Source organism: Merops nubicus, unplaced genomic scaffold (genome assembly GCF_000691845.1).
Source record: "Merops nubicus isolate BGI_N331 unplaced genomic scaffold, ASM69184v1 scaffold44845, whole genome shotgun sequence".
Classification (NCBI taxonomy): Eukaryota; Metazoa; Chordata; class Aves; order Coraciiformes; family Meropidae; genus Merops; species Merops nubicus.
Window position 1 is genome coordinate 1 of NW_008609740.1, and position 12,970 is coordinate 12,970.

The following is a 12,970-nucleotide window of genomic DNA, read 5'->3' on the forward strand; positions in this document are numbered from 1 at the left end:
TCCAACCCCTATGATTCTATGATTTAGAAATATTAGTAAAATACCTAACTTCCTGAGGTTCTTCACGTTTTTGTATTTCTTCACAAAAGTACAATTATTTCTACAGTACATCAGAATCTATCAGATACATATTTCCAAGAAAAAGAAACTTGTAAGAACAACTCTCCTACACAGACTAGAACCAAACAGGACCTTTCTGAAAACTGTCCACCTGTAAAAGACTTAATTGAGAGCCACTATAGGTTAAAATACAGCCAGAAGTCCTAACCTTAATCTACCACCCTTAACACCTTGTAGCTGCATTTGAAACAACTGTGTCATCAACTAATGAAACATCAAAAGAAAAAAAAGTTACACCCAAGTAACTTTACTCAGACTTGTCAGTAATTCTCCCAGCCAAAGTTTAATAGAAACACCAATGCTCCACTGAAATTGTCTTAATCTGTCCCTTGATTCACTGTTGTCAAATGCAATAGTCACTTGTTTAAACCAAAATATTCAGAAAATCACAACCCTGTTACCATATAGGCCGGCCCTGTTCTGGCCAAAATCAATTTCTTTCATACATTACCCTTTGTCTTTCTGCTGCTGGGTCTGTAGATGGAGTGAAAAGTTCACCAAGTGCTTGTAAAAATCCTTGGTCAATTTTTAGTGCCATTTCCTGGATAAGAACCATGAAGTATCTAAAATGGGAAAAATAAACTGTACTTCCTAGTTTACCTTAAATATCACATGCTTATCCTACTTAAGTGAAGTTTCCTTATGCTATGTTGCATATTAAGACTTACAATCTGTATCAACTGTCTATTTACAGTCTGAATGACTTACCATCCTCACAAAGCCACACATTACTGTAATTATTCATATCTTAACACTTGCATAATTAACCTAAAAATATTAACTATCACCAAATACTTCTTAGATTCATACATTATGATTCCATCTGCAAACAGCATTTCTTCCATTTACCCAGCTGCCTCTCTCCAGAAGTTTAAGTATTACTTGTATTAGAATTCACCATCCTCAGATATTATATCCTCACTAGTTGGGTACAGATACTTGCATTAGAAACCATCTGTACAATCTTTTAGTCTTATTTTTTAGTATGAAAACTCATGACACATACATAGCTGAAGAACATGTATTTCACAATGCAACACACTGTACCTGGCTGCATTAGTTAATCTATCAACTGTGTTGTTAGAGCACCAAATAAACCCAGTAAACAAGCAGACATGCAACTCTGATAGTGTAGTACAAGAGGGAAATAATTCTTAAGCAAATACTTTAGTGATGACAGTCTCTTCATGTGGTCAGTCCTTACTTTCTAGAAGTACATGTCTTTTATAATTATGTTTTGTTCACTGGTGACATTTAAAAATTTAATCCAAAGTCAAGAGCTGTTTATATAAGAGAACATGAACTTTAAAACAATGTCCCGCTCTGAAATGTGTTAACTCTCTCAAAGTGCATTACAACACACTGTTAAACTCACTTGAATTGCAGCACTTTGCTGTATTCGTTGAACCTAGTGATGATGCTGACATCAATGAAGGGTTTGGGTTCTAAAAAGAAAATAATTGCACGTAAAAAAAAAAAAGAAATCACCAAGTTAATACTTTCAAGGCTGAATAAATGTACTGCTAAAGGTTTTCCCTTACCTGAATCCAAAGCAATTGACTTAGGAGGGGCTACAGGATGAAACACAACAGGAAACATCGATCCTGGTAATTGATTATCAACCTAAAAAAATTATTGCAACATAACAAGATTTTTTTAATGACTCAAACACCATTTCCATTTTGGAAGGCCTAAGAAACTTGTGTATAGATTGTGTTCAAGCAAAACGTCACTCTTATTTTGAGGGAAGAAGATAAGGTAAGGAGGATAACTCAGATACTGTTTTGCAGTGTTATGTATTTAGTACTAAAATGTCACATGGTTGGAAGCAATGCACAGGGGATGCTTGCACAGGTTCACATCACAAAGATTCGGTTAGAGGGCCTGCACTTCATGGCACACACTGACTGGAATACTGAAAACTACTTTCAGGCAGAAACAAAACATGAAGGATAAACAATAAAAACAGCTGGTCAGGAGAAGTATCAGGGTCCTCAGAGTGCCCTTGGCAGGGGACTCGGAAGTGCAGCAAATAGAAAGGATGACAATGATGATGACTTCCCACCATTATCCTCCTGTAGTACTAAACATTGCTCAATAGCATCTGCTCAAGCACTCTACTGATTACTTCAGCAACACTACTAGTACTGAGCAGAGTATGATAATCCGGTGCAATTGTGGTCCATTAATTCACTCTTCAGCTTACATAAAGATAGTACGCAATAAAGTACCTGCAAGTACTAAGTATATATTACTTTCCACTTGACAGGTAGTTTTCACACTTAAGATCTCTCAACAGCTAGATACAGTCTCTAGAATTGTGATACAGCTGCATATAATCTGTGGCAAAAAAAAAAAAATTAAAGAGGTTGAGGGTTTTTTTAAAACAACAAAACACCTGTCTCTTGGAATCAACTTTCCGTCACAGCACCTTGCTTTACATGAACCTACAATTTTGTGGAATTTTCCGCAGTACTTGCAAAAAGCTGGGACAAGAGTTCTGCAGTGCTTTTCCATCAACAGTGCATTCACAGCACTTCTACTCTGACAGACTGAGCAGTGCACCACACATGTAAGATTTGGAGATACTCCTTCATAGGAATGAATTAAGCAAAAGCCTTCAAGTGTTTGTTTAGTTTATAGAGCATGATTAGAGGTGGTACCTGCAGCCAATACAACTGAGCCCGTAAGCTCCTCTGGTGAGGCGACTGTTTGAATTCAACGTGAATTCCTGACAGGAAGTTGCGTCGGATGCTGCATCTGACTGGGAGACGCATTTCCATTGGAACCTTACTAAAATTCACCTGGAAACGTAAGAAAGCAGAGGTAACATACAGTTTAATTAGAGAAATAATAAAATGTTGTTACTAGTAAACAGATTAACAACTGAATTGTGCATTTTTCCTTATTTCATGATCACATGGCTACTGAATGACTCAATCCAGTTACCCTGTACGGCAAGTAATGCAAACAGCAAGCTAGCCCAGTGAGCATACTGCACTGCAACTTCAGCTGCCCCAAGCAGAAACCTCCAGGGCACCTGAGTAACCACTTCTTCCCGAGTTACATATTACACTGGCATAATCAAAGATATCAACACATAGCTGACTGCTTTCCCTGCTGATGTTTTTACCCTAATCATGACGCATTTCAATTATGAGAAGCAAAAGGAAAAACTCTCCTTTATTCTTAGTCAAATACAACAATTTAGAGATAGAAATTTTTCATACCATGTAGCTTAAATGCACCACCTCTATGTACAGAACGGAACTATTCATATAGTTGAGGGTATATATGATTTTCAAATGAAATGAGAATGCAGAAAACAAGGCTGATAATGATACAATAGAATGACTGTATTTTATTTAGCCACTTTAAAAAAATGAATTTATGCATAGAATACAGATAGGTATAATGAATGTCTGAAAAAGCTCAGCTAAGAGAACTGATTTTAAGAGTCTTTGAATGCTATAGGCTCCTTCACCATATCAAGTCATAAGAATTGCAAAGCTAAAACCATGATTTCTGCAGAGTTTAAGTTACATGAACAGGAAGATAGATTAATAACTAACATGCAGATACCAAGCCACCTTTTTGACCACATAAAGGCATAATTCTTCGAGACTGTTACTTCACAACACTAATCTGCAAAATACCTCAGTACTGCCTCAGTATTGCCTCAACACAAAAATATTCTACTGTATAAAACATGAAAATATTCCAAAAAGTTCTGGTTTTGCTTGTTTTCCTCTTAACACAGCATCTATCCTGACTCTGCAAAACAGCAGTCTGTCTTAACCACTCCACAAGCTCTACAATCACTGGGCACACTGATGAAACCTCAAAACATACCTCAGTATTGCTGTCTAGCTTATGCCAACCTAGAGCTTGAGAAGCACCCTTATGAAGATATTTTTGATAGGCTTGTTCCAACATGTTTATTTGTTTTTGATTAAATGCTTTCCACTTTTGCCTCGGTTTCTGCTCCCAAACAACACTAGAACTAAAAGACAAGAACATAAGGTTAACAGTTTTAAAGTCCTTAGACCTTTCTTATGCATGCAAACCATTCAAAATGATATTATCCACATTTTTCAGGCTCAAGAAAACTACGGTTCACTGTTTTAATAGAAGGAGACAGTTGTATCACATTTATTCAAATTGCACAACAGGAATAAAGGTAGAACTCAGTTTTACTAGAAAAATGTTCACATAAATTAGTCTCATTGGAAAGATGTCCCCTTGTATTGATAGAATTTTAACAGGCTGTCAAATTTTGATTATTCAAAGGAATATTTAGTCTTCCATGTACTGTACCTAGTAATCCCTATGTAAGAGATTTCTTTTTTATTCTCATTGTTAACAAGAGACAGTCCAAGACTATGGATTGACAAGGTTATTTCTTGATCAGGTTGCTCCAGCTCCTCTGCTTGTCGTGCTTTAGAAACTAATGCGACATCATCTGTGAAAAGTAGCACTCGTTGGCGTCCATCCAGGAAAGACACCCAGTGTATTTGTGTATTTGCATTGTAGGGGAATTGGCCACAGTCATCCTATATAAGGCAGAAATAAAAAAATCAATGCACTTCAGAATTATGTTACAGGAATAAAGCCAGGATGTTGCTGTACATTTATAAGCAAGCAAGTTCACTGTCACACATACACAACAGAAATCAGTATTTTTGTTTGTACACTTTACTGCATCATGCTGATTTGGTGGTATCTTGTATCCCAGCACTAGAAAAAAGCTGGGAATTGCCATTTGTTTGTTTTGGGTGATTTTTTTTGTTGTTCTTGTTGTTGTTTTGTTTTGTTTTTTTCCTCCATTTTGAAAAGTTGGAATTCCAGCAGTATTTGTGGATGAGAATAATACTGGTAATTATTAGGAAACCAAGGCCTTGACAGCAAAAGGAAAGATTTAGAACTGTAGGTGGTAACGGAAAAAGGCATTAAATCATGCACTACTAAGCAGTAAAACCAGACAATGATTAAGATCTTTGCTCATCAAACACAGATATTCCTTATTCGTTAATTTGTGAGGCCAAACTGAGATAATTAAAGTCCTTTTCTAAAAAGTAAAAAATAGTATATATTTATGGTTATATGCCTGATTAAGGAAGTCGGTTTCAAGCTAAAAATATTTTTAAATGTAAAAATTTGACCCAAGAAAGTGCTTATACAGTAAAGTACACTATAACTGGTTAACTGAACTTTGACACAGTTCTGCTGTGAGAAACTAAATCTATCCCCAGTAAACTAAGACTGCAATATAAACTGGCTTTAGTGTCCTTACTCTGAAGAATTCAGACATCTGTAAAAGGTACAAGAGAGCTGCTATTTCAACAGACATGTATGACTTAATTCAGCCTACACACCATCCAGCTATGTGAGAAAAATCTTCATCTATCAGTGCTTGATACTTGCCCAGTCCTGTCCTAGATTTACCCCTGCTTCTAGTTATAGTAAACCTCTTATCTTGATAATTTATCTTTCCCCTACTTAACATATTTTCCTATTTTAGTATTGCATGAGTAACTAACACTGAAATAGCTACTACTGAGTAACTCTGAATTTTCTTCTCCAGCCAAGTGTTTCCCATAGAAAGTGAGAGTCACAACAGTCAGGGGTTTTCTCCACCTTACGGGAAATACTTAAGCTGAACGCAGCACTGCTGGCAATATCGGTGAATTATTCATCCTCTGTACTAGTTAGGTATGTCCACAGCTCATATATTTGATCCTCTTTCTTTAATATCCAAGAAAAAGGTGAAGAAAAGGTTGGAGCTTGTATCCAGTCCTCCAATTACATTTATCTAAGCATCTCAAATCTTGCTACTTGACAGTAAGCCCCAAAGTCTTGTACAGGAGAAGACAGAGCTTTCTTCCAGTTAATTTTCATCTTGTTCTAGTCCTAAACTGATTCAGCATTTACTTCTCCCTTTCTGAAGTTTACCTTAAGTAGGTCATGTTCACCAAAATGTTGGGAGTAGCCCCAGGTCAGTTTTCTTGTTTTAGTTGGATCTGTCCATGCAAACAGGCATACTTGCTTTGGTTTCAACTCCCTTTCTTCTTGTAAGCCACTGCAGGTTAAAAGAGAAGGAGTAAAATGACAGCATTCACTGCTTAAGACCAATGACTGAAGTGGTGCAAGATCACAGTGCCACCTGTGATGTGAATTGGATCTGAAGGCTCCACTCTTCAGGCCTCTTGGGGTGAGGCATTCACTCCAAACATTTACAAATGTAGCTAGGCTCTTGGTGAACTAACATCTACACTCCCACTTTATTCTCTCCAGTTTCTCCAACTATGAGGACTGCTTTGAAGAAGACACCCCCCAGTTAAAGGACCAGTGGTGCATTGTTTCTTTCACATACCTCTGTTTATATCTGAGGGAGTCCCATGAAGTATGATTAACAATAAGAGCTGGAGCAGCTCCCTCGTGGTAATCCGAGAAGCTTATGAGAATGGAATGCTCAGAAACATTCACATCTACCATTAAGCCTCCATTCTGGAAAGAAAGTTAGACAAAGTTCAACGAGTAAATTCAAGTTAGAACAGACCAAATTGTTATTTTTAGATCAGTCACTCACCAGCCACTTACGAATGGGAAAAAGGAAATTGCAGAGTACATTACCTAGTAACAGTAAGTTCAAACACATTGGGTATGAGCCCAGGACAGTTTTCAGGAATGTTTGTCTAGCAAGATAAATTGAGTTTGTCTAGCAAGATAAATTGATGGTTCTGCTATGCCGTAAAGGATTGGAGGAGAGATGGAAGGGGACATACCTACTCTCAAAAAAGATGATCTTACAGATTCTGCAGCTCACATGAGAGTAATATAAGAAATTACATTTAGCACTCTACACAGTAGTAGTAAAAAAGCACAAGAATTCACTTGCAAATCTGAGCCATCTGTCTTTAACATTGAAGACAATAACACCAGTGTTCTAATTAAGTGCATCGGACCATTGATGACATCTTGTTCAGAAACCCTTTTCCCTAACTAACTTCGAACTTGGAGAGTTAGGTTACCCTCATTCACTTGTATTTCAGCTAGTTATAAGCATTATCTCCAAAGACTTGTCTGAACATGCCACATTTATATATGCATTCCCTAATGGTAGGCAAGGGTGAGTTCTGCAATAATTAAGGTTCTGCTAATTGATTCAGAAGTAGTTTTACCCATCAACTGTGTCACTTCAACATGCATTAGCTTATCAAGAATAAAAAAATCATTCTGTTTTAGGATAACTAAAACTGAAGGCACCTAAGAAATACTCTCTAGAAAAAAACAGACGGTAGAGGTGTAGTATACCATTTTTAACTTAAAACAAGCAAGAGCTGTTCAGCTTCCTATAAACTTGAAAAAACTACGTCAACATGACCACTTCACACAGCTATGCAAGCATTAACAAAACGGTACGCTTGATTCACAACCTTTTTTTATGCACCAAGACCTAAAGGCGCAAGGTTTCAATCTTGATGACCTTGAGGAATCAAGGTCACATAAGTTCAATACCATAAGGCTACAATGGTGTATTAAGAACAAACCACACAAAGGCAGTCTCACCAATTCTTCCAGCCTCAGCAGAGTACCATTATCCTGGGCTTTAAAGAGGAATGGTTTGGATGAGCTTTCATAGCCAACTACTCGTACGCAAAGTTCACCAGATGAGTTTTCAGGCCAAAATGGAAGACACTGTAGAAGAGGAAATACATATGACTTCAAGCGTTTGTGTATGTTCAATGTACTAAGACAAACAGTCGTCTGTGACTAGAACCAACTCAAATGCCTTCATTCTCACTCCAGTATCTACTGATGAACTTCTCACCTGTGTTTAGTAAGTTAACTAAACTGAGGCACTGGACTTATTTACCAACATATGTAGCCTGCGCTACTCAAGTTGCCCTGAGATGTGAAGAATCCACATCACGTTATCAGATGTGACAGAGCTTCTATAAAGAGGATTGCTTTTTCCTGAAGTGACAGCTAGAGACCAGTTACTTGTCTACAGAAACATCCAAAGGAAAAAAAAAAAGGAACGTTACCTCCGAAGCAGAGATATAATTCCATTTATTAGTTGGAAAAGAGCCATTAGGACCAATTTCTCCAACTTCTAATTCCAGAGACGATTTGTTTGCTATTGTGTAGAATGGAGTGAAGGTCACTATCCTGGTAAGGTTAAAACTGCTCATTTTGATGCTAACTCCAACCTGTTGAACAATCAACACCAAGCTTAAGAGAAAAGTCAAGATGTAAAAAAAAAAAAAAAAAAAAGCCAAAATTACTGTAATTACAAAGGTTAGCAAAAAACACTCCTGTTCTAAACACCTGTAATGAAAGAACCAAACAGCATGCAGTAAAATCAGCAAACTATGCAACGCAAAGGAACGGTCAAGAGAGTAGTGCTTGTAGCTGTAGCATTTGTGCAGAGAAATCCAACACCAATCACCAGTAAATCAAGACAACCTCAACCAATCATATCATCAGATACAGTTAAAGGGTATATAGCAACAAAACACACCATGTATCCACATACTAAATGTATTTTTTATTTTGCTTATGTAGTCTTAGACAAGGCTAAGTGAGGCTCTAAATGCCAACCAACGTGAACTCTTATCTCCACTATGCAAGTTCACCATTGTATTTTCAGCAGCCTGGTACTAAATATTTGCTATATAAAATACATGTTTATGAATCATACTGAAACTTCAATTGGTGAAACTACTTGTTCAAAAGGTGAAGAATAGCTGGGGCATAAAAACTATTAACCTAGATGTTAAGTACTTCCATGATTTACAAGCAGTGTGAGTAGTGAAACAAATGCCTTAAGCAGAAAAAGAAATCAAGCCAAAAAAAACCCAAGAGAGCTCCACAAAACACTGAAATGTGTCTTACCAGGTAGTCCATGTTATTAGCTGAACACTTGACACATCCATAGCTTCCTACAGTATCAAGGGAAAAGCTGTTGGACCAATCACTTGTTGAAATACATAACTGGATCTACACAGAAAAAAAAAGAACAATATGGAAAGTACTGAAGTCTGGTTTAATTTTAGAGTTCATGCATTATGAAACATCCTATTGTTCTGTGAGAAAAGGAATTTTAAAGTAAAAAAGGGCCACTTCAGAAAAATCCTCAACTACTGTACTCTTTGGCTGTGCAAATACCACAATAAAACAAAACCAAAACAGAACTGTTTTACCTAGGACAAAATACTTACATTGTGCATTTTAAATGTTTAAGTACCTCACGGAGTAAATCATGATACCTCTTCATTCAGTGGGAAATGCTTCAACAGCAAGATTCTGAGTAGCCTGTCTTTCCACTACAAAGGCAGTCCATTCTCTTAATCTACCTATCCACAGTAAATTCCTCTCCTCTGCTCTGGTAGGGTACCCACAAAGTTTTCAGGACCTAACCACTCTACATTATCAGCCAGCTTCTGGGCACGACAGCAGTAAGAGAAAAAGAGGCAGTGCAAGACCTGGAAAAAGTTGCAATAGACTTGTCTACCTGCCTTCCATTCTGCTTAGTCCAAAAAGAATCATTAGGAAGAAAAAGCAGCAGCCAAATGAAAGCCTATACATTTAAATATTGCCAAGAAAAAAATTCTTAGACAAAATGTGCGTGGGTGTTTTCCCCCTCACAGGAAGGTTTTACAACACCACCACCTGAAGTAAGTATACCTTATTTTTACTAAAAATATTTTTCTTTTTAAAGGAGAACAAAACAATATCTCTGTAGTCTGCTGGATGCTTCACATGAGTGTCTTCAGCTCGATACTGGAGAATACGGGAAGTCTTGTTGATGATCCAATAAGGACTGAACACAGACAAGATCATACGGCTTCCCATTCGTCTGGTGTGTATGGAAATATCCAGCGCCATCACGGCTGCTGAATGGGATGCGAAACACACAGAGAAAAATTCAGGCATTCCGTCATGAATTTTAAGATGCCCATTCCAGTCTTTGCCTTGATAGTTTATCAACACAAGCTCCATTATTTCTCCGTTGATTCTTGAATGAAAAACATCTGCAGCACTCCCTTCCAGTAATTCACACGCTTCCGCTGTTCCCTACAGCAAGATTAAAAGGGGCAAATGAAGTTCTTAGTATATAAAATTCAGGTAATTCCAAAAAGAGCATTTTATTCCTCTCTTGCAGGATGCATATGTTTCACATCTCAGGACCACATGTTCTGATCTCAAATCACTTTCTTTTGAGCCTGACCCTATTAGTAATTTCCTATCAATTGCAATTCTCTTGCAGGAGAGTAAAGACTGCTTAATTCAGGAAGGCCAACTAGTTCAAGGGTATCCCCTGTCTCTGTTCCCTCCCCTCCTCCATGATTTCCAATGGATTTTGACAATGAGTACTTTTTCATATACTTACAATACTGGGTGTAACACTGAATTGGACTGTGCTGCAGATGTACAGCCAGGACTTTTCATATTAGAGAACAAAACTACCAGCAGAAAGCCAGTAGCTGTGCCACACTGTCAGCACAGCTTTCCTCAAGCAGTAGCATCCCACAATAAAAGGTATCCTAATTTTTACTGAGAAACAGTATATTTTACTCTATTGAACAGTGGCCAGGCTTGATTAGCCACTGGACCTGAAGACATTAAGCCAGCTACAAGTACAGTGACTTGAGAAACAGATTTGAATTACTAGTCTCTAGCTCCTCAGTCAAGGCAACAGCTCTCTGATGTACACTCTGTGACCATGAGTACTTTAGTTGAGTGAAGGTGAAGAAAACTGGAAATAGTGCCATAAGGACGCTGAACAGAAGTGAAAGACAGATCTAAATTAATGCCACAGTCAGTTATCCAAGTAGGACAAATGACAACAAACAAGAATGACAGATCCAAATGCTCACACTTCTTTTATTAAAAATCACTCAGCTTTCACGACGAAATACTAGATTTTTAAAAACACTGGAAGAATAAAGACTGCATTGCATGCTACAAAAAAAATTCTAATTTTAAGGGAGACCTCACAATAGCCCCCAATAAAGAATCAGTGTCATAATGGAGAGAAGTTGTGTTTTCTACATAGAAGAAAAGCTCAAGAAATTTCAGGTGCTTTTGCTTATGCCTCTCCCTGTGAAACAAAAGCCGTCCTGCAAAACATGAACAGCATCTCAGAAGAAAGTAAAAATCATTTTTAAGAAGCAAGGCAGAAGTGGTCAGGTACACCCAAATGAAAAAACAATTCATCCCCAAAACTCCCAGAATCAATCCATCAGCTGACTCACTCATTTACAACAGAAAATACAAAAAACTACATTCAGTATCTTCCACGTTATATTCACCTCCACTTTTAAGTAAATATAGTCTTACTTAAAATCAAGTAAAGGATTTCCAAATAAAAGCATAAAATAACTTACCTCAAGTAAATATCTCAAGGAGTATGGTAAAAGATTCCTCACAGTCAGTGTAGGATGGAGGTGGATAATGTAGGCAGGATCCCACTCCTCACCATGAGTTGAAATGAAACTCAGTTCATCAGGTACAGCTGTTGAGCTGATTATTAGAGGCAAGAAGTTTGTCACAGTTGCTGGGCACTGCAACAAGCAGTTTACTTCATTGCTCCTATGTAGCTCTTCCCTCCAGGCAATGTAAGTGGTGGACTCTTGAAACTGACCTTCTAATGTTCCTGTTGGTTGAAGGTATAGATGACACCTATGGGAAGAAGACAGGTAACAGTACTCTACAGCTTTTCCTTGACAGCTCACTTCCCCTACTTACAATTGCTAAAATTCTGAGGGGCTTTTCCAGCACATTAATGACATAGTAAAGGTGGCATTTTAGTTTTTTAACCCAGTCAGGAAGAGTTCCAAGTGCAAATTTAGGCTTCCACACTAAAGCTGCACTTGTGCTGTGTATCTATCTCACAAAGATTAGCCCTACAGAACAGAAAAAGTGTACCTGTAGGAATGTAAAGGAACATGAAATTCCTCTTCAGGCTTGGAAATGCCAATTGGCTCCAGCAACCTCGAGTCTCTAGCCAGTTTATAGACCATAAATGGGATTGAGAAGTGGTTCTTGATCTAGGATCAAAACGTGTAATTTTTTTTTTTTTTACAATTCTAGGGTACTAATTTCTCAAGTAAAAAGTATGAACAGCAACAAAGAAACAAACATTACTGCATGTAATTCAACTCCTCTGAAAAGCAGACTTCTGTGTTCTACTAAGAAACATAGTTCTGAAGGAGAAAACTACACTACTTTTAAGTTCCATGAATTGAACAACATACTTAAAATGCCAACTCACAAAAATAGTACATATTCCAGACTCAACATAGCTGATATTAGAAAGCCAAAAGTCAAAACCAAATTTTTAATTCTGATCAGAAAGACAAACACACACACATAGAATACAGATCAAAATATTCACGTAACAGAGTAAAATATTTAATAATTTGCCACTACATAACTTTTTTGACAAGTATGATCTCAAAAAACACACATTAAAGAAGAAAAGACAAGTCACTCAGAAGACCCCTGCTTTCAGGTTTTTTTTTGATTGGTATTTTACCTGCAGAGGAGATCGTACAGTAACGACCTTATTTCCTTCTGTAGCATCTATCTGTACAACGATAGAGTCCAAACGATCAGCAAGAAGGTTTCTTACGTTGTACAATCGTCGACCTGTTTTGGCTATGGGAATGGTTACCACTTCTTTATATCCTTGAAGTTCTAATCCACAAAAATAAACAGAAGTCTCCATTAGGCAAAACATCACAGAATCAACTGAGCAACAACCAAGATCAAAGCATTCTCTGGCAAAAGCACCTTGAAAGGTTATTTCAACACCACTAAAGAAAAGCTTGAATATCAGAAT

At 37.4% G+C, this 12,970-nt stretch overlaps 1 protein-coding gene across 1 annotated transcript in view; it reads right to left on the minus strand.

The window, feature by feature from the left end:
* Positions 1-571: 571 nt before the first annotated feature.
* Positions 572-12,970, minus strand: part of VPS13C (vacuolar protein sorting 13 homolog C (S. cerevisiae)) — a gene marked incomplete at both ends in the record, with an annotated part of 69,224 nt that continues 56,825 nt past the window's right edge. The window contains 15 exons of the mRNA XM_008940676.1: positions 572-683; positions 1,496-1,565; positions 1,662-1,743; positions 2,784-2,924; positions 3,973-4,123; positions 4,438-4,673; positions 6,073-6,199; positions 6,494-6,627; positions 7,690-7,818; positions 8,169-8,333; positions 9,019-9,123; positions 9,811-10,200; positions 11,514-11,808; positions 12,055-12,176; positions 12,665-12,825. Coding sequence (XP_008938924.1) covers positions 572-683; positions 1,496-1,565; positions 1,662-1,743; positions 2,784-2,924; positions 3,973-4,123; positions 4,438-4,673; positions 6,073-6,199; positions 6,494-6,627; positions 7,690-7,818; positions 8,169-8,333; positions 9,019-9,123; positions 9,811-10,200; positions 11,514-11,808; positions 12,055-12,176; positions 12,665-12,825 — 2,420 coding nt within the window. The remainder of the gene's footprint in view (positions 684-1,495; positions 1,566-1,661; positions 1,744-2,783; positions 2,925-3,972; positions 4,124-4,437; positions 4,674-6,072; positions 6,200-6,493; positions 6,628-7,689; positions 7,819-8,168; positions 8,334-9,018; positions 9,124-9,810; positions 10,201-11,513; positions 11,809-12,054; positions 12,177-12,664; positions 12,826-12,970) is intronic.